The 22,404-nt window shown below is 43.6% G+C and overlaps 1 protein-coding gene across 1 annotated transcript; it reads left to right on the top strand.

The window, feature by feature from the left end:
- The first annotated feature begins 252 nt into the window (after positions 1-252).
- On the top strand, positions 253-20,902 carry LOC109297137 (serum albumin-like). Its single transcript, XM_019516754.1, has 15 exons — positions 253-379; positions 3,442-3,502; positions 4,502-4,634; positions 6,485-6,699; positions 7,363-7,495; positions 8,955-9,052; positions 10,104-10,233; positions 12,326-12,540; positions 13,287-13,419; positions 14,945-15,039; positions 15,700-15,838; positions 17,427-17,650; positions 18,509-18,641; positions 19,346-19,406; positions 20,785-20,902. The coding sequence occupies exons 1-14, from the start codon at positions 295-297 to the stop codon at positions 19,394-19,396; spliced, it is 1,845 nt and encodes a 614-aa protein (XP_019372299.1). The 5' UTR covers positions 253-294; the 3' UTR covers positions 19,397-19,406; positions 20,785-20,902.
- The last annotated feature ends 1,502 nt before the right edge of the window (positions 20,903-22,404 follow it).

Here is a 22,404-nt window from a genome sequence, read left to right as displayed (position 1 = left end):
AATAATTTAAGCAATTATTTATTTGTGTGGGTGCTGGGTCGTAGAATTTACAAGGTCTTGTCACGATAGAAAGGCACAGATCACAAACATGTTAAACAAATCATTTTATCACTATTTTTGTCAAGGATATTCACAGTTTTGCAATAATCTTCCAATTCAATGGAAAGTTACAAATACCTGCAGTATGGTTAATGGTTTACAGATGTTGACTGAGAAAAATATATAAATTAATATTTTTCCTGCAATCTTTCTGGTACTTTTGAATCATCCTTCACCACCCCATAAGCTGCAACCATGAAGTATATAGCATTAATATCTCTTATTTTTCTCTTCACTTTTGCTGCATCCAAGGATCTGAAAAGATTTGCTCGAGAGGCAGGTGAGAAAGATTTGCATTAACTATTTGTTGTGTCCTTGCAAGGTTTGTAGCATTACTTCAGTGCTTATATTTTTTGTATTGAACTTTGCAGAATTTCAGAACTAAACTTTATGGTTATTGTTCCAAAGTCCATTCAGATCAATGAAAAAATACCCGTTGACTAACATGGGTTTTGAATCAAATGTTATGCCAACTGGATTTTTGAATAAAGAGAAATCTTTGTAGGAAAAGTCTACTTTCTTAAAAAGCTTTTTTTTTCTTCTTAAATGGAAAACCTCCAAATCTAAAAACTTTAATTGAAACTTTTTTATATTTTGACTGAACAGCCTCCACTTGCAGCAAAAATATCTACTGCATTTTGGCTTTGGCTGCTTTTAATAAAAAGTGAAAACTATCTGCTTAAAATAATATAAACATACTAATATTTGCTTTCTGCTGAACTTTTCAGTGTGATCCCCACTCATTATCCAACCAGCTCAAATAATTGTGTGCTGCCTCCCCAAGTTTTCTTCATTAGCTTCAGTTGGGGGGTGGGGGGAGTAGGGGTTATTCTTCACTTCCAGAAACATAACTAGTCCTCCTAGGGTGTGTCTACACATGCATAAAATCTGGGAGCAGTTTACTTATGAGTAAACTACTTAAGACTAAATGCTTCCAGGCAGGCGTCTACATATGTAAGGAAGTGGGGGCAGATTTGCTCCTAAGAGCAAAAACTCCTCTCACTTCCAGAGGCCCTTCAATGGGCCACTGCCACCACCATGGGGAGCTCTAGGCTCCCCCTGGGTGCTAGCCTAGGGGCTGGCAGGGAGCACTGGGCCAGGACACAGCTGTCTCCTGGCCAGGGCTGAGACACTGCTCCCTGCCCCTGAGGGGCTGCCTGCTGCTGGGGCAGGGACAATGTCCCCCTGCCCTGGCAGCAGGGAGTTCCCATCCCTGGCTCCCTGATCAGGGCAGGGGACTTGGAAAGAGTTGCAGGGCAGGGGTAGGTCCTAGCCCCCTGCCCCGATCTGCCAGTGGGGCAGCTAGCACCAAGCTCCCAGCTGGGCAGTGATTCCCTGCCCAGCCAGGGGTTTGTTACTAGCTGCCCCACTGATGGCTCAGGGCAGGGGCTGGGATCTGCCCCACCCCTGCAGCTCTTTCCAAGCCCTGCACTTCTTGGGTGAGAGGCTGGGGCCTGCCCCTGACCAGGACAGTTCCTAGCCCCAGTTCTGCAATTGCGCAGGGTGTGGGCTGGAGAGACTGTTCCCCGATCAGCTCTGCAATTGCAGAGCTGGGTGGGGAAAAGGTTGGGGAGCTTGTTCCTCGCTCATCTCCATGAGCACAGAGCTGTGTGGGGAACAGGCTAGGGAGCTTGTTGCCTGCTTTGCTCTGTGAGTGTGGAGCTGGGTGGGGAATGGGCTAGTGAGGTTGATCCCTGCTTAGCTTCATGAGTGCAGAGCTGGATGGGGACCAGCTCCATGCTCATGGAGCTGAGCAGGTAATAGGCTTCCCAAACCATTCCCCACCCAGCTCTGTGATCATGGAGCTGGGAGGGGAACAGGTTCCCTAGCCCCCGCCAGCAGGGAGCTCCCAGTGCCAACTCCATGAGAGTGGGGCCAGTGCTGGGAGATCCTCATCTCCCAACCCGAGCCACACTACCGCGGAGGTTGGGCTGGGAGATAAGGATTCCCTAGCCCCACACTACCCAATCACAATGGCAAAACAGGGGCTGGAAGATAAGAATCTCCCAACCCGCACTTCCCAATCGTGATCTTGGAGCAGGGGGCTTGGAGCTTCCTGGTGCTGGGCCAGGGGGACATAGTCCCTGCCTGGGCTTCAGTGGCAGAGCCTGCCCTGGCAGCAGGCAGCTCCCAGGGACAGGGAGAAATCTCCTGCCTCTAGGGGGCTGGCTGAGTGGGAACAGATTTACTCTCAGTCAGGTGTCTATGTAAGCGCTATTGCGCAGTTAGTAATCACAAGTAAATTTGGTACTTGCATTTTAGCAAATTTACTCACAATTAGTGCGGTTTACTGCACAGTAAGCATGTATATGTAGATGTAAATGCTTACTGTGCAGTAAACTACACTACTTCACAATAAAGTGACTTGTGTAAATGCTCTCCTAGGGAAGAATGGGGTGCATATTGCAAAGATGGTTGCATTGTAGTGCTGGGTTAAAATTTCCCAACCACACACACTGCAGCAGTTTGTGGGATGCTTCCAGAGCAGCAGCACTGTATAACTGGAAGTACATCCATGCCAAATATAAAAGTTTATCTGATGCCTGCTTCTCCCAAAGAAAACCTGTGATTTGCATACAGTGAACTAGGAATTCAGAGCAACTGGACTCTTGAATTTGAATGAAAACCTTCCAACAACATTCTTTAAAAATCAAATGGTGACTATTTCTTCTCCTTGGCTAATACCGACGGTAGTGGCTATAACCCAAAGGCTACATTTCCCAATAGAGAGCAATATTTGAGATACTACACTTTTTCTTGTAACTTAAATGGAAATCCACATAGGCAATTAACTGTTAAATCAGAAACATACCAGGTTGTATTTACTATAAGCTATAAATCAGAAACGATATACAAAGTTTATTTACTTAGCCTGTGTTTTGGCCAGGCTAATTAGTAGTAAACAGATTAAATTATTTGCATTGTTTTTAAGGTATGTATGGGTATACAATCCATTCAGTTAGGGTACATTTTTGCGGTGTGATAGCTACTCAATGGGCAAATGCCCATGTGCATCCTTTTTCTCCACAGTAGATAGAAGGTAGCTCACATCTCTGTGAAAATGGATAAGCTACTTCACATTTACTGTAGAGTAACCAGTGTGCACATAAGTAGGTGCTGTGAACTTGCCAAGGTGATGTTAGTTTACATGCCAGTGTACTTCACAGTAACCTGTGTGCCCATGCCCTAAGCCTGCCCCCTTTGCAGTCAATTGAAACTCTCCCACTCAAATGGAGTTGCAAATCCCAACCCCATGGGCTCCAAACATCTTTGCTAGAGGGGCAGGATTCCAGACATGTGGGATATGTAAGTGTGAACCTTGTTCTTGTCTTTGTTCCCCAGAACACAAAAGCGAGATAGCCCACCGTTTCAACAACTTAAAGGAAGAGAATTTTGAATCAGTGTAAGAGACTACATGAATTACAATTTGTAATGTCAATATTGTACATGTTTTGATGTGGAAAATGTGATAAGCAATGATAAAATAAATATAGCCACAAAACCAGGGAAAACGACTGAAGCAATAGCCTTCTAAATATCAAGCCAGACAAAATATATTTGCAGCTTCCTAGAATCCTGAAGCATTCACAAGTAAGGCCACTTTCCTGATGACTGGGCTAGTGGAAATATCACTCACTAGTGTGTTCCTGGTACGAGCCTGAACCTGTACATACCCCTCCCTCCCCCCCCATGCATATCAGGCCTTGCAGTTCAGAGGATTTGCTAACCACTGATGGGTGGAAGGACACATAATGCAGGACACATAGTGAAATTCATTGGCCTCTACAGGCATAAATCAGCTAGACCAGTGGTTTTTTATGGGAAAGGGGGGAGGTAGTGGCAGGTGAAGATGAATAGAGACAGGCAAAAACCACCTCAGAAACCTTTTTGGGAAGCAACTTTCTATTATCAATTAATTTTATTAATGGCAATAATAATTTATGACATTTGCAAGTGTCCTGGTTACAAGTAACAGGAAACACACAGATAATTAAAACCCAGCTGAACCTGCTTTTGCTCCATGTAAGGTTGTTGATATGGAGATGAGGCTTAAAACACAAAACAATACATGCATGAATTGAGGGGGAAGGAACTAAAATGGATGTAGATTGTGATATTATGAGTTTAGGGTTACTCAGCTTCTACATGAAAGTCATTTGGATGCACAGTCTTGCTCTCACGTTCTTAGTATTGTCCACAGAAAATTGTGTGCACCTGTACCAAAGACCCTTAGAATATTTGGTCCCCACCAACTTTATTCAGAGAATTTTAATCAGCGGTCCTCTCTCAGCTTTCGTTGCCATGGATTGAAGCAAATATTCTGAATTCAACCTTGCATGTGAAGAAAGGGGCTGTTTTTAAAAAAAAAAAATCACCTTTAAAATTTTGCCTTATATTTCAGTACCCTGATCACATTTGCTCAGTACCTCCAGAAGTGCTCCTATGAATCCTTAAATAAACTGGTGAAGGTTGTTGTCGATCTTGCACATACCTGTGTTGCCAATGAGGATGCACCGGGATGCACAAAATCAGTGGTAGGTAAAACATCCATGGTTCTGTTTCTTCTCTATTTGCACTGCAAACACAACAGCATGATACAGCAGTGAGTTGTTAAAATAATACTGCAATACTGTAATGAATACTGTGACCTGTTTAAAGCTTTCTTTTTTGATATTACCAATAAGACACTTGGCAGGGTGTATATTCTAAAATAACAGGCTTATCCTATGTAAGAATGGAGTATTTCAAAATACCTTCATGACTCAGTAGCTTATGTCCCACTGACTTCCTCTGCGATATAAACTCCTGAGTCACCAGAGGCCAGATATTTGAAGATATTTAAAAGCCTAGAAATGGATGTCATCATGTCAAACATAGTGCTTGCTAGAAGGAAACACTGGCCCTGTCAAATGGGTGGCAGAGTGCACAGTTGTTACTGTGCAGGTTTTTAGTACTTGCTTAATCAAGTACTAAATGACTGCACAGTAACCAGCATTACTGTGCATTACCATCCCTGCACGGTTCTTTTTTTATACTACCGTGTATAGTATTATTATTCTAATAATACTAGAATACTGCTGTGCAGTACTGTCACTGTCATGGCTAGTGCCCGCCACCCCTACTGTGTGGTAGCAATGAGCCTGTTGCTACTGCACAGTAACATCTCATGTAAATGTGCCCACTGGTCCAAGTTACAACTTTTAGCTCTAGTACCAGATCTCAGAGATGTCAATCCAAGTTAAAATGCTAGCCAGTGCTTCCTGATCATAAGGAACTGAAGTGATCAACTAAGGTAATATAGCTATTGGGTCTGTCAAACGATTAAAAAATGCGATTGTGAATAGTTGTGCAAATAAAAAAATAGTCACAATTAATCACGATTTTAATTACACAAGTAAAAACTCAAACATTATGCACAGAAAAACTCAGAATTATGCAAAATTATGCAGGTACTTTGTATGGTTGTGGGATGCCTGTAGGAGGGAATTTGTGAAGGTGTTGGGGGCTGTGGATGTGTGTGTGGCAAAGGCAGCAGAGTGCAGAGCCCTGGCCTGCAGCAGGCAACCCACCCTCACCTTGCATGCAAATCTGAGGGGCATGTGCTCACATGCCTCCCTCAGGGGTGCACCCAGTGGCGGGGAGCCGCCCCCACCCCTCCATGCACACCTGGATGAGTCACCCACATCTCTGTCCCATGATCTGCCCTGGCTCTGGGTCCCATTGACCCCAGCCGCTGCCTCACTCTCTCCCTCACTGTGTGGGCCTCAATTTGCCCCCTCACCCCTTCCCTCTCCCCTGCCACCCCTTCCTTCTCTCTGCATCCCTCCCTCTCCACAGACTTACTGGCGTGGCCCTGCTCTCCATGCAGTGTGCAGGCTGTGGCTGCTTGTGTGTATCTGTGTCTGTGTCTGTGTCTGTGTCTGTGTCTGTGTGTGCTTCTCCCCTCCTCTGCTGCAGCTGCCCAGAGCCTGCGCCTGGGCTGCTCTGCGGTCCTCTGTGTTGACACCTGTGCCCTGCTGAGTGGAACGGAGCCTGGGCCCAGGCTCCAAAACCACATGTGCAATTAACGCATTACAAAAACTAATGCAAGAACCAATTAACACATTAATCATGCGCATTAACTGTGATTAACTGACAGCCTTAATAGTCATTGGTTATAGAATTCCAAAAACATCCAGAAATGAACTGAATATTTGAACCAGTTTTGTTTTCAGTCATGGATCTATGACAATTTTTATTGAAAAAGTCATAGAGTATGTTCAGCTGTATCTTCTGTTAAAGAAACTTAAATGAGTTTTCAAAATGAAGATGTACATCACGTTTTCCATAAGCAACCTTAATGCTGACCCTTGGCAATGTATGTATTCTACCCCTCTCACTTTAGCCTGCTATTTTCTTGGATGAGATCTGCCAAATACAAACGCTTCATGATTCATATGGGGAGATGGCTGACTGTTGCACTAAAGCTGACCCTGAAAGAAACCAGTGCTTTCTGTCATTCAGAACAGCCTACCCAACATTCATTAAACCATTTGAAAAACCAGAACCTGAGGCAGTGTGCAGAGAATTTCATGAGGACAAGAAGTCATTCCTGGGACAGTAAGAACACTGAATTTTACTTTATATAGAGATATTCAGCAAGGTACATGAGATACTCTGATGCACAGGACCACATGGTAAAACATTTGCCTCTAATTAACTTGGAAATAGTTGTACATGCATGTTACAAACAGTCTATTACTTGTGCAGATGTTTGAATAAGCATCTGGTCAAACTCCTTCAAAATTGAACTTCTGATGAAATGTTCACTCAATTCTAGGATTGTTTTTCCATTTGGAATGTTTTTCAAGTGAAAAATTACATTTCTTTAGATACACATATTTGTGGAAATGTGTCCAGAAATTTTGACTTTAGGGCAAAAAAGGAACCTTACCCAGTAATTTTTCTAGTTTTGCTTTCCCACTGCCTATTCTTTCACCCTGCCCTCCTCCCCCCACTTCCATTTTATTATTGAAAACAATAAGACAAAAACAATCCACAATGAATTGAGTAGCTGAAAAAAAAGAAAGAAATTTGCCCAATGGCAGTCATTAGTTAATCCTACTTAGGACATGGTTGGATGCAATCTATATGTATCATTGGTTGGCATGCCACAAGGAAAGTCTTGTTTTCTAAAAATAGAAGTTGTCTCAAAAATGATTTCTATAGATTTGATACTTTTTTTGCTGAAATATGTGTGTTTGTATGTTTCTTTAATTACAGCTACATCTATAGGGTTGCAAGAAGATTTCCTTTTGTTTATGCCCCTACAATTCTTGCCTTGTCTATTGACTATGAGCATGCAGTTGAAACCTGTTGTGCAAGAACTGACATTGGTGCTTGTTTGGATGAAAAGGTATTCAGATTTTCCATGTAAAACACCAAGTGGTATATGGATTATACACTAACATTTACCTTCTGACCTACAGAATTGTTTGTTTTACAAATTTAGGTGTAAGAAAAAACTGTCAGCTTTATGAGTATTTAAGTTTCTTTCTGTCATAGTTGTTTTCGATAACTTCTTAGAAGCTTGGAATTAAAACAAAATTAAAACAAAAGCCTTCCTGATCACTCTCACAATTGCTGCATAGTACCCATACTTGTTAGGCTCTTTTTTGAGCCGTGCACATGAATGACAGATCACTGGGAATGAAGTTAGTGGTTTATAAAAATGACAAGGAAAATCTTTACATACTATTGTGAAAACCCTTGCAAGGTTTTTCCAAGCTATGTCATTGCCCAGAACTGTCATTATTTCTGAATTTTTCAGAAAGTACTTTGATTTTAGTGCAGCATTACAATTTGTGGTAGATGACCATTTTTATTATTTGTGTGAAAGTTTGTCATACTACAAATGGAGTCTTGTATTAACATGCACCTGATCTTTCTCAGAAAACTACTTAATTGAAATGGCAAGTTGCAACAGACTAGGCTGCAAAAATAGTTAAAGGAATTTCACATTCTACTAATTTCACGATATTTCTCATGAAAAAGGGATATATTTTCTACAATCCCCCCCCAACAAAAGCAAAAAAAACCCTCCATAGTTTTATGTCCCTTTCTGAGCCTGTTTTGTCTACCAGTTATTAGCATTGCTCAGAAGTAGCAAGGGAAAGGTCCTGGAGTAATCATCTAGGGTAAGAAAGCAGGAAACCTGGTCAGTGCACATGTGCAAAAGAAATAAATATTCCTTTACATCCTGGGAAGTCATCTCTGCAACTTTGGTCCAGGCATGCAAGAGTAAACAGGAACTGTGATCCTATTACCACATGCCTCAAGCTCGTGAACAAGGAGTGGGTGGGAGGAACCAGGTAATGGATAGTGGCCTGGTTCTGCTCTGTTTGCACTGAGTGTGCATGGACGAGAGAGACAAATTTGCTTGGTGTAGACCAGCAAAAAAATGTCCCTCTGCATGGGGTTTCTGGTAAAAATTACTGTCTAGGCCTTTGTATATTTTGAATGTTATGGGCTAGGTTGTGTCTTCATTTGTATGCAGGCCCCGGTGGCTTCAGTTTGACTGTCTGGGTGTAAGACAGATTCACCTGACTCCCTAAAAGTTTAGGGCTGTGTCATTTCATTGAAAACATTAGGAATACTTAGTTGCAGTGCAAGGTGCAACTCGGAGAGAAAGTGAGAGAGAGTGTTTGCACACAGACATATATGCCAACAGTTAGCCATTTACAATCCAGCAGTTCATATAAGAACTGTTGGTGCTTGGGCTCTCACCATTTAATCAGGAAAAAGCTCTAGGTGTTTCTAAGTTTCTTCCATTAAGTGTGACCACTTCATCTCACAAGTTGTTTCTTCTATGGTAGGTCACTGCCCTAAAGGACAGAGCCAGACAAATTGACAAGATACACACATATAATTGCAGAGTCTTGAAGACGTTTGGAAAGAGAATTTTCAAGGCAGAGTAAGTGTCTTTGCCACTATTTTACAACAAAATAAACTGGTTGTCCTAAAATCATAAATATTCACTTCTGATGCCTTTCTCTGATGTATCCGTGTAACTCCTTTGCACTTACTGGGTTTGAGGATCACCCTCATAATAATGTCAAAAGAATTTCAATTCCAGAAGCTATTCTTTACTTTGCATAAAGATGAAACCAGAATAGTCTTTTGCCAAATCTGGGCCTGTTCTTGCAGTGCTGTCTGAACACAAGACCTATTTACTTCAGTGTGTAATAGAATTGCAGCTTAGTTTTTGTAGACAGCAAAGGGGAAAAGTGCATATTCTTTGCTGACGGGGATTGTGAATGGAAGGCTAATTATCTGGAAAAAACAAACAGCTTTAGAGTACAACTCGCTTTGTGGCAGCTGTGGCCTTATGTAAGATTGCATAATTTGCCTCAGAATCAGATACTTTGATGTGTTCCATGTACATATTGTCAAATTTGTCCTACATGTGAAGCTTACATGTGATAACTCAAAAATATGAGGTTGGGGGTTTATTTGGTAGCCGTGTTGGTCTGAGACAAAAAGAAATGCAAAACTCTAGAACTCTTGGTTCAGAGATGATACTTTTATTAGACTGACTAAGAAATTGCAGGGGAAATGCCTCTTTTTATAATATGAATATGAAGTTGGGCACTTTTGGGAACAGTTAAACAAACCCAGACTCTAAACCTGGAATCAATGAGCATGCTATGCATTGCAGAACAGTCCGTCAATTTTAATGCTGTTAGGGCCCAGTGAGGTCTTTCTTCTGATTTAGTCTGACCTCCTGTGTAAACACAAGACTGATTTCTTTCAGTGACCCCTACAACAAGGCTAGCAAGTTAAGGTTTATCTACAGCATCTTTGAGAGAGATTGGTAACCTCAATTTAAAGCTGCTAAGTACAAAAAAAATTGTCAAAGCCCCATAATTTAGAGCAACCTCAGTTTCAGTGATTTGCAACTTTTGTTTTCAGTGCTGAGCTTTGCATCAGACAGAGGTGTTTCTGATTTTTATCTGTTTCTTCAGCACTCTTGCTTTGATTAGCCAAAAATATCCAAAGGCTCCATTTACAGAGATTTGCAAAACAGCAGAGGATATTTCTGATGAACACAAGGAATGTTGTGATGGTGACATGGTAGAGTGCATGGATGACCGGGTAGGTTCATTTATTTATTTATTTTTTCAAAGTATTGACATAGTCGAAGAACTGGGATGGATGCCATCTCTTATTGCCTATTTACTTACAGCTCTTCATCTTCACATTCCAGGACTGAGTGGCTACATCCTTATCTCTTATAGGTTCAGGGCGAGATCCTTAGGTGGGTTGTATATGACATGGTATATGACATGATAATTCTCCCTAAATTGAAGCGGTGGCTTTTTAAAAACACTGCTTCAGTTTAAGGCGAAGTAAACCCCTGTGTTGTATACATTCATGTCAGACCTCGATCCTTACCTGCCTCTCCAGCAGTGGGTAGAGGAGTGCAAGTTGCTGGTGGGCAGAGTGGTTCCTGAGCTGTAGGTGTGTGTGGGGGGGTGGTCTGGTGCTTCCCTCCACGGCAGCGGGGGCCCCTCCCCCAGCTGGCACCCACCTGCAGGCACCCGGCTCGGGCAGCCAGGCACCCAGGGGGCACCACAGCTGCAGAAGGAAGCACTGGGCCCCTTCACAGCTCAGGCAAGCAGGCAAGCTCTGGGGGACAAAAAAAAAAAATGTTCAGGCTCACCCCATTTTTTTTTTTATTTCTGCAGAGCCTGCCTTCCCGGGCTGCTGCTGGGCTGCCTGCATGGTCTGCCTGTACAGCTCCTGAGCCTCACGGAGCCTGGTGCTTCCCTCTGTGGCTGTAGGGTAGGAAGCTAAAACTCCTTGGAGGTGTTTTACTCTGCAGTGCCCCAAAGTAAATTGCTACATCCCAAAGTAATTTAAGGTGCATTACACCACTGAATGTGCTACAGCGGCTGGAATTAACACTCAATACACCACTGAATGTGCAAACAGTAGTGCTACTAAAGTGGTGCAAAAGGCATTTAACTCACTTTAAACCTACTTTAAAGTGTCGTCTGTAAATGGCCATAGCTAGTTCAAGTGGAGTCCCCTCATAATTTCAAATGAGTCATTTTTCTACTGGCTCTGGTTGTAATCCTTAGACAGAAGGTATCACTTTGAATAAAAGCTGCCTGTTGGACCTGCCAAGCTCAAATCTGCACATCAAATCAAGGGAAACAGATGATGCATCTTGAGATGCTGCAGTGCACTGGGAGGTTCAAGGAAGCCAGTAGCCCAGTGACTCTCAACAGGAAGCTGCAAGATCTTTTGAAGTATGCCACATAATGTGAACAAAAAGGGCAGGTATGAGGAGATAAACAGATAAGAGCAGGCTGAGGCATTGTCCAGTCCCTCTGCAAGGAGATAAGCAGTGTAATAAATATATTATTTTTTGATGGGATGCTGCTCAATACACACAAGTTATGGAGGGATGCCTTGAGCCTAACAAGGAATGCCTTGAGCCTAAACATATTGAGAATCACTGCAGTAGCAGAAAACTCTTGCCCCTGCCCTCTTTGTAAAGCGCTGCACTTTAGATTCAGTCATGAAGATGGGGAGGGAGGAGGTTCAGAGCATTATTTCTGGGTCATGAGGGAGAGTCAAAGCATACTTTTTTAGACTAAATTTTGAAGGGATCTGCCAGCACCAGTTTAACAATATTCTTGCAATAAGTGCTTTTCAGCTTTACAGGGCAGTTCACCTTGGCAAGGAGTCCAGTACCAGTCATGAGTGTGCGCTCTATGATTTATTGTAAAATGCCTGTCCGTGTGGACTGGTGTGTACCTTGCAGACCCACAAGCCAGTAGCATCCAGGACTAGACCATGTAGTGGTAGTTGACACATCCTACATTGAACAGCATAGGTTGGCAGGGTAAAGGAGACTTGAAGATTGCTGAATCTCTTCACCCGCCCCATTAACTTCCAAAGACTAAGGGATAGCATAGCCTCCCTCAAGGTGAGTCATTCAGTGTTGCAGGAATGTCATTGTCCCAGTAAACCCTAGGGTCCAAAGCTGGGAGTATGGCTGGTGCTCTATCAGCTCTAGGCTGTGCTTTACTGATTTCTGCCTCCTGAAAAACATCTCTAGGGAGTCACACATTTTCTTAGAAAAGGGGTAGGAGCAGTGCTAAATTGAGCCTTGAAAGGGTAAGAAAAAGAATAGCCAGAATGCCTTTTAACTGGTGTTATATTCTACCTTTTGCAGGCACAAATTGTGGAACATATCTGTTCCAACCAAGAGGTCTTCTCTAGTAAAATCAGAGAATGCTGTGAGAAGCCACTGGTGGAGAAGTGTCAGTGTGTTGTTCAAGCAGAATTTGATGACAAACCTGCAGACTTGCCTCCAATAGCCGAGAAATACATACAAGATCCAGATGTGTGCAAACACTTTGAGGAAGAGCACAAAAAGTTTATGGGAGAGTACGTAATACAAACGTTGCACATTTTTATATCCAGTTTGTTATATTTGTACACAGGTAGCTGGTCTGGCAGGCAATAAGTAGATCCATTCAAATGCCTAAATTATGAGGGCTTGATCTTCTACTGGTGACTGCTCTGAATGGATGTCATTTTACTCCTGCTGAGAAACTGGTACAGAGAGTATGCTACACACAGTTAATCAGAACATGAATCCCTTTTCTGGTTTTAGTGCATTGAACTTTTAAGATTAAGGATTTTTCCTGGTGTTCACTTATATTTGTGTAAATTGGGAATGGATCCATTCAAGCCAATGGAGTCATATGAGTGTGAAAACTGGCTTAAGAGACTGGTCTATCTTTCACTGAGGTGAACTGAAAAGGGAGTTTGAACAGGCCTTAGACAAGATCACATTCACAATATCTTCTACTCTGCATTTCAGATCATCATAATCTATGCTCAAAGATAAGGATAAAATCATGGAGTACTTTGATGTCTAAGCAGCTATCATAAGCATCCCCAAAATAAATATATTTTATTAGAGTTGTGGTCACTTCTCCTAAGATGAAGGATACTTCCTTACAATTGTCAAGAGATGCTGCTAAAAAGACAAAAGCCATTTCAAATCTTGTTGTCCATCTAACTTGCTCATATCAAAAGAGCAGGCACTTAGTGACAGTGCTCATTGGAGAAGCTGTATCTATTTTATTCTTCAGTTTTCTAATGCTGGCAGTTTTTAAATGTTACAGGTTTCTCTATGACTATTCAAGAAGGCACCAAGAGTTCTCTACTCTGATGCTTCTGAGGATTGCTAAGCAATATGAAGACCTCCTGAAAAAGTGTTGCAAAACTGAAGACTCTTCTCAATGTTATGGAAAAGCGGTAGGTTCCACTATTTGTTCACACAATAGGAAAAAAAACAGTGTTTAGATAGTGACTATAATGAACTGATTTACCTCCGTTAAATCTCTTACAATTGGACAGGTAGAGTAGCATACATAAAATAACATGATGGCCACAGTCAGGTTCCTAATAAACATACACCCACATTATTAAAGCAACCTCAGCGATATCTGGGCCAGTAGCTTCTGCAGAGAGGCCAAAAATTCACTGAGCACAGGGAAAGAACTATCTGCTGACTCTGAGACGGCTTCTCTGATTGGGAGTTCAGGGACAGCCTTGGAGAAGCTTATTTTTCTACTAACTGTTAGCTTGGGGATGTTAAGAATGTAGTCTTCAGAGCTACTAAAGTGTATTAGAATCATGAATGTACAAATATATAATTTCTGTGCCAAAGAGCCAGCAGTATAAGTAGGCACAGATTTTAAAGTGAGACAGCATTCAAATGGAGTTTCGGAAGGTAAAAACGGTTTTACTTTATACACTTCTAACAAGATCCAAAGGAAATAAATTGAAGCTAGAAAAATCCCAATACAAAATAAGAGAAAAAGTACTATGAATACCTTGGTAACAGAGTATTCATATAGAGAAGAGACTATGGCTTCATTCATGCTATACATCTCTGATTTAGTTAGCCTATAAGGTGCAAATCTATTCTGCCTTTTGCATAGTTTCAGGCTAATGTGGTTAACTACCTCTCTCTGCAGACACTGTGACATTATTTTGAATAACAGACATTGCAAATTGCAAAAAATAGTGGAATCCATTCCTGAGAAGGGCAATACCATGGTTGTGGCATTAGTTTGTGAGTCATCATGACAGTGGGTGCAATGCTTTGCTCTGCCATAGATTTTGGACATGTCATTTTGGCTCCTGCTTCAGTTCCCCATCAGTATATTAGGAAAACTACCCTACCTTATATAGGGGGTCCTGTGAGGGTAACAACATTACAATAATGGTTTCTCAGCTCCTCTGAATCCATGGCCATCTTTAGTCATTGCAAGAAATCTTAAATTAGTGCAGTGCTATGTTGGCATGAGGTAGCACTGTGTAGACTTACCTGGACTAATTCTATAGGTATAACCTCCCAGATTGGAGTAGGGCACATGGCTTAGAGCTAATTACCCTGCCTGCAGCACAACATTAAGGTGGCTATATATATACTGTTTGTGGGGGTAATGTGTCTAGCAGAGATCCTACTGAGGTGCCAGGTAGGATACTGCTTGGCCCACAGGAACATTCAGGGCCAGGTCATTCTAGTCATGACCTGCCATATCTGTCCTTGCAGTCTACCAATAGTATATACTTAGCCAACTATACCATAAAAACATGATAGGATTCTCAGTTGCTGTAATTATAAAGGCCAGAACCATTCCTTAGAACTAACAGGAGCAAAAAAGCAGCTACATTGGATGTAAACTTGTTTGGAAGGGAGCAGAGTGTGCCACTCTTAAGAGTATGTCACCTTACATAATAGGCTGCTAACAAGCATTATATTTCCTGGCAGGAAGAAGAATTTCAAAATCACATCCAAGAGACTGAAAACCTTGTAAAGGCAAACTGTGACCTTCTTAAAGAAGGAGAATTTGAATTCCTAAAAGTGTATGTAGCTTCTGAAAAGTAGCTTCTCATTTAAATCATAAATGTTTGAATTTGGTAAAGGTGAAATTTCCTAGGCACAGATAAGCAGAACAATGGCATAACCCATGGGTGACTGGTGCCACCTTACTCAGGAGGAGCACATGCCCCCCCCAGCAACCAGTCAGTGACCAGGGGGGTTCCCCTGCAGCTGATCTCACTGACCAGGGTGGGGGATCCCCTCCACAACTGATCTCGCGGGCTTCTGGAAGTGGCCAGGGTGCTCCCACTCCATGGCCGGCACTTGCAGGGGGGCACCAGCAAGGGGGGTGCGCAGCATGTCAGGAGGTGTACCAGTGCTCTCAGGGGGTGCATGTGCACCCCCATGCATCCCCTATGCATTGCCCCTGGCATAACCTATGTTCTGCTGGCACTTTAGAAAAAGCCATTATTCCAGTGCTGGGATGAAAGAGCTTCAAAGGCAGTACGGAGAGATGGGCCACATTAGGAGGATAGGGAGGGTGGGATTTATTTGCTGCAGCTGCTGTCCCTGCTGAAATGGAGAAAAGTTAGTACTGCTTTGGACAGACTGAACTGTACTTTCTCAAACTGGCCTAGCTTGGTGATTTGCTGCTAAGATTTTGTTCAACAGTGATCATTCAGTGTGGGCTCTTGTGACTTCAGGGTTCTTATCCGCTACACCAAGAAAATGCCTCAGGTATCAACAGAAACAATGCTTGAAGTCGCAAAGAAAATGATATTAATTGGTGTCAAATGCTGCCAGGAACCTGAAAACAGACATATAGCTTGTGGTGAGGGATATGTGAGTAGACTTCTTTCTTTATCTTTGTATCCTCTTCAGCAGGTTTTCTGTGTACTTCACCAGTAGTTTTTTATGAAATCTGCCTGAACTTACTGTCAGTAGCCATTTTGTCCACAAAATTGCTATGGATTTTTGAAGAAGACTATGTATGATGCCCTGGAAACTTTTGTCAATATTTTCAAATATAGCAGCCTCAAAATCAGCCCTTACATCCACAATTTACCCATATTCAGGGAAGCTGGGCACCCAAAGCCATTCCCATTGATGTCAGTTTTATTTTTCATAGAAAAGTTGGGTTAGGAGACCTTAAAGTCCAACTTCCTACTACAGGCTAAAGTTTTATCCTACCTTGGCTTTTGTTCCTCTGAAATAAATAAAACCCACATTAATTTGGATTGAATCTCTGGCTGCTTTTTTTTCAGTTGAGAAGTACTAAGTAATCCATTAAAGAAAAACTGTGCTTATATAATGCACTCCAATAGCCTTAACACTTTCAAAATAAGGTTATAGCATTTCTGAGCAAGTCCTAGACCTAGATGTGGTCAGAATTGGGTGAAAACTGATACAATTTGTGAAACTAGTGGAATGAAATCTCAATGTGGAACAAGTTTAATAGTAAAAGAAAATGTTCAAGGCTAAATATGTAGTTGGAAGAAGCCAGAATTGATCAGCTGAAACCAACATTGATGTACTCCAGCTGAAGGGCAGGCTAGCTGTAGATCGTGAAAAATGATATCACCCTTCTGCAAGATGAATACTTTCCATGCTCAGCCCTGAAATGCTAGTTACCACAAGAGCTTTAATAAAATAATGCTTTTCCAAAGACTGACTGCAGGAAATGTTTAAAGGCCATGCCAAATAAGCAGAGCTCTCTTCAGACTGTATGGGTGGAAGCTGACAGCACCTTTGTGCCTCCATAAAAAAATTATGGGGGTACAAAATGAAGCCATATAGACAGACATCCCTATCTTCTGTTGTGCCACAGATACTCAAATTTGTGGCCATTACAAAAGGTAGTGATAAATTGAGCCACTTCATTGTGGCCAACATCTACAGGCAGTCCTCGACTTACAAAGTTTCGAGTTACAACATTTCACACTTACGACGTTTATAAATTGACATCATTTCAACTTTATGACGTCAGTTTTGACTTTACAACACTTGATCTGATTCGACACCACTCCAGCAAACAAGTTTGCTGTGTTGCCCATCTCCCTGGAGAACATCTGTCCAAACTTCCTTGGACACTTTTTTTAAGAAAGCAGACAAGACTCCAGAAAAACCTGTAGCCAAGACTCCTGAGAAGACTCCAGCCAAGAAGCCTTCAAAAAGTCCAACCAAGAGCCCTTCAAAAAGTCCAGCAAAATCACCTCAAGACTATATCTTCATGCCATTATGAAGAATTCCAGAATAACTGCATGTATGACGTCTTTATTTTGTGCTCACCTTGGAGCTTTGCTTCAGGAATAGTGGAAGCTCATAGATCATAGACTGTACAATTTGGGGCATGGATACATTTATTACTCTTGTTAATGTTCAAGCCAAAAATGTTGTGATCTTTGTTTTATTCCTCTCCCTTTGTGTTCAGCTGGACATGCTGTTACAAGAAATGTGTGAGAGACAGAAGGCTGTACCTGTAAATGATCAAGTTGCCCACTGCTGTAGTGCCTCCTATGCTAACAGGAGACCATGCTTTACCAAACTGGGCGTGGATGAAAACTATGTGCCTCCCCCATTCAACCCAGCCATGTTTGACTTTGGTGAGAACTTATGCAGTGCTCCTCTTGCAACACAACAAGAAATCCAGCTTAAGTAAGATCTTTGTTTATACTACAAATCTTCTGAAAATCATAGAATCAGAATATCCTAATTAGAAGTGGTTTCAAATTAAACATAAATTCTCACTGTGCATAGAAAATGGTTATGGGACTGCTTTAGCAGATAATCACAACAGCAAAACTTAAAACATCTTTAGCTTGTTTCAAATAATTAGTGTGTTGACTATAGTTAACCCTGCAGAATTTAGTGGGCCAGCTCCTGAGTGGGCATAATCCATTAACTAGCTCACTTTACATCATGTAAATGTGACTCATCCCACAAACACTGAGAAGTTTCTAAGAGTCCAGTTTATTTTCTTTGCAGTGAACTCCTGTAGCTTCATTCAGTTTCCAGGGAGAAAATGGGGTTAAGAAGTCTATGTTTTAGGATTCCATAGGCTTTAAGATACTTTAGCGCAAAGATAATTAAGGTAGGATTGCTTGAATATCCAGTCTGAGCTAGTGAACTGCATGAGAAACATGGGAAGGCAGCCCAGAGCCTGGGGCAACTGTGGCATGCCAAGCAAAATGGCCTCTCATGCCATGCTCTGGCACATGTGCCAGGGGTTGCTGACCCCTGATTTAGACTAAGCTTTTTGGGGTGACGTTTCTCATACTCAATATGCAGGGATGACTGCAAATCCCATTGGACTTAAGGGAAAGACTCCCAGCAGTTTCACTAGATCAAGTCCATGTTGAACAGAGCAGAACTCAAGAGAATATGCTGCTCTGGGCATTTCTAAAATCACTGCGTAGACCCAGGCTCATCAGAGGCCTTAGGGAAATACAATATCACCAACAAATCAGACTAACTGGTGTCAACTGTGTTAATTATGTTTTGCTCTCATTCCAGATTGCTTGTCAACCTCATTAAACGCAAGCCCAGTATGACTGATGAACAACTGGGAAAAATCATTGCAGGTTTTATAGAAATGGTAGATAAGTGCTGCAAGAAAGAAGACCATGATACCTGCTTTGGTGAAGAGGTATGCCCCATCTGTTTTCATGGATCAGGCTTTAGTCCTGATTTAAAGAAAGCATACATGGAGGATGTGGATATCTGCATCTTCATCAAATAGTGCAGCCATCACAAGACAATTCTCTCTGGGTGTGCACTAATAAGTTGGTATCTTTGCTACTTATTAGCCAGGTATGACTGTGGTAGCATATCAATCAGGCCAAGAAAGGATTTCATTAGACTGATCTATTTTGGAAAATAGTTTCTCTAGAAACGTGTGTTCTAGAGGAGGGAGGCACCATCTAGTCCAGGGATTCTCGACTAGGTCACCATGGCACCCTGGGGTGGCTTGGTATCCTTTCAAAGGTGCTGCAGGGTGCCACATAACGTTAGCACAATTAGGTGTACAAGCAAGATTTACAAAATGAATCCAGAGATTTCAACTAGTAATCCATAATGTTAAAAAACATCCTGTTGTGGTCTTCATGAGTTCTTTGCAGCAGCAGAATTGCTGTATTATTTTTCTGTAGTCAAAAAATAAGTGAAATCTAAGAGGTGGTATTTTCTGAGAGGTGCCATTAGTCTAATGAGGTTGAGAACCACTGATACAGTCTGACCTTCAATGTCACAAGGTGTCAGCAGTTAAAGAACACAGAAGCTTCTTGATTAAAATCTTTATCAGTTATTCCCAATGATTGTCTCTCACAAATATTTCTAATCTTTTTTTCCCAGGGCGCAACCCTCATTGTTGAAAGTAGAGCTACCCTAGGAATTGGAGTCTAAAGTATGGCAGGTAAGAAAAACACTATATATGTACTGTGCATTCCTCCTTCAGAGGAAATGGGATCATGGTTGGATAGATACCTGCTTCTTTTGGTGAACTGTTTGTGTTATTATAGAGGCCATGTTCCTAGATCATGGACCAGGATCCCAGGGTGCAGGGCGTTGAATAAAAAGAGGACAGAGAGACAGTGTCTCCCTTTGGGTTGTAGTTTTGTCATTTTTATTGTAAGGAAGTACATTACTCTATCAGCAAAAGCCCTGACCCTGCCTCTAGCTCTTATGTGATCGTAAGTACAGTCACCCAGGGGCAGATCTGGGTGGAAGGGAGGGGTGGACAGCCCCTCCCCCCGCCCTTTGTTCCTGCCATGGGTTGACCTGGGTACAGAAAGAGTCCCAGAGCTGCTCCTGCTCTGCTTCAGCCACAGCCTGCGGGGTGTCAGTCTCAGAAGGGGGCAGTAGTGGAAGTGCACAGGTTCCTCTTTCCAGCCCCTGCTCCCTGCTTATCCTTTCCCCCCAGAGGTGTTTCCTAAATGCAGGCTCTATGAGGACAAACCTGCTCCCTACTGCCACTGTTCTCTCTGGCTGATGCAGGCATAGGGGATCTCCCTAGAGCAGCTCATGAGTGACTCCTGTCCTGTGCTGGAGAGAACAGCTGTGCAGGGAGCTAGACTCATTGGGGACTGGAGGGGAATGGGGTGGGCAGGGAGCAGAGCCTGGAAGGTGGAGCCTGAGTGTTGCTGCCACTGTCCCTGGCCAAGCCTGGTACCCCTGACACCTGTTCTCCACAGCTCCTGGCTGCAGCAGGGCAGAAGCAGCTGTGGCTCCTACCCTCCTAGGTCAGCAGGGGATAGAGACAGTGGTATCACTGGTGGGGAGGTTCCTCCCACCTTCATGTGCCCACTCCATGCCCAGCTCCCCTCAGTCCCAATCTAACCCAGGGGCTCCAGATGTGTTTTGCCATTCCACAGACCATTCCTCATGGTTTGAGGGGTGGTGTGTTGCGTCCCTCTTTAGTAAATCCTGAATCTGCCCCTGCAGTCACCTCTTCACTGAGGTGTGAGGGTCAATCACAGGATTCATCTCTAGAACCCTGACCCAACCACACTGGGACATGGGGAGGGTAAAATAAATGTTGGGGAGGTGCTCAGCTGTTACCAGGAGGATCACGACAGTCTATCCATAACATAGTAGGTCTGTATGCATGATGTATAGCCACAGAATGATTTTCCCAGATCCATCTGCAACAGGCCTAATTGCAAATGGACTCTTAACCCAACTGCACGGTTACTGTCCCAAATGGTTGATTTGTCACCTCTCATACGGCATACACAACTTTAGAATACATTACTGTGCTTTATGACATAATCCTTTTTTCATTTCCCTTCTAGATTGCCAGCAGGGAAGACAACAAATAAATTCTTCTGTTCATCTTCTCGTGCACTTTGTTTTTATCTTGGTAATGGCCAATGGTTTAAAATTCTGTTTAAATTGATGTATAACATTTTGGAAAAAAAAAAAGGGTTTCCAGAAATGTTTCAGCGGTATTCCTATGGTGAAGTGAAAAATAAAGAAAAGTTTTTAAAAATGTCATTGACCAAGTCTGTTAATTAACTGAAGACAATGGAGATTTTCACTTCATTCTAGACTCAAGGTTAGATATGGGAACATTTGGGCTAGGGATAGACATTCAAAATGCCAGAGCCTGAATTGATGCAATATTTTGCAGGGTAGTCTAACCTGCCTAGATTCAATCAATTTGCAAGTGAACAGACATACCCTCTGGACTGAGAAATGCAGGCATATGCCTGCAGCTGCTCAGGCCAGGAGCTGGGGGATGCTAGAGCAGGCCTCAGCTGCAGGGAAGCTGTGCTGCGAGGCAGGGAGGAGGGAGAGGGGGTGGCTTACTGGAAGTAGCCTGAAGTGAATTGGCCAGGGAGGGGGTTTATTTCCCCAGTCCCTGTCCCACTGGCACAGACCTGAGCCAGGGTCTGCCTGTTGCTTCCCCCCTCGCTGCTGCAGTTGCAGGGGCAGGGGCACACCTAGAGGCTAGCTGGCATGGCCCCCTGAGGCAGAGGGGGCAGGGAGGGGGTTTATTCCCGCCTCCACACCCTCTGCCCCTGGGGGACTGCAGTGGGGTCTGCCAACCCTGTGATCGTGTTGCCGCCACTGCCACTGTTTGCTCCCCGCATGGGGCAAATGATGGAATAAGCCCCCTCCCTGCCCACTTCACGAGGGGACAGATAAAGCCTGTCTATGCCCTGGTGCCACAGGGGCCATGCTGGCTGACCTCTGGCAGTGCCCCCGCCCCTGCCTCTGGAGTGGTGAGGGGGCAGGGACCATGACGGGGGCAGCACCTCCTCTCCTGGTGTCCCAGTGTGAGAGCCTCTTCCCAGTGGGGGGCCATGCTGCAGGTGGGGGCAGGAGCAGGGTGGGGTTGTCAGAGCTGCTGCAGACTGCATGGGGCAAGTGGCAGCAGCACTAATGGGGGGCTTGGGTGTCAATGGACACCCCTGCAAGCCCTGATGCTGCCACTTGCCCCATGCAGTCTGTGGCAGCTCTGACCGCCCTGCCCGCAGTGTGGTCCCCCCTCCCCACCTGCTGAGAAGAGGCTCATGCTCTGGGACACCAAGAGAGGGGCTGCTGCCCCCATCACAGTCTCTGTTCCCTTGCAGCTCCAGTGGCTGGCCAGCGAAGCACCTTAAACACTGGGGCATGGATTGGGTTTATTTCCCTCCTCCGTTTGGCATCTGGCAAAGGGGACAGGGAGGGGGCTTATTCCGCTGCTCACCCTGCCAGAGAGTGATTGGCAGCAGCAGTGGTCAGGGCAGGCAGACTCCATTGCAGTCCCCTGGGGCAGTGTGGGGAATGAACCCCCTCCCTGCTCCCTCTGCCTCAGGTCACCATGCCGGCTGGCCTCGGCCACACCTCTACATCTGCTGCTACAGCAGTGGGGGGGAGTACCAGGTAGACCACGGCTCAGGTCCGTGCTCATGGGACAGGGAGATGGG

The sequence above is a fragment of the Gavialis gangeticus genome, unplaced genomic scaffold (assembly GCF_001723915.1).
Source record: "Gavialis gangeticus isolate Ggan-Ray unplaced genomic scaffold, GavGan_comp1, whole genome shotgun sequence".
Taxonomy (NCBI): domain Eukaryota; kingdom Metazoa; phylum Chordata; order Crocodylia; family Gavialidae; genus Gavialis; species Gavialis gangeticus.
Note: the sequence above shows the minus strand (reverse complement) of the source record. Positions and strands in the feature narration are given on the sequence as shown.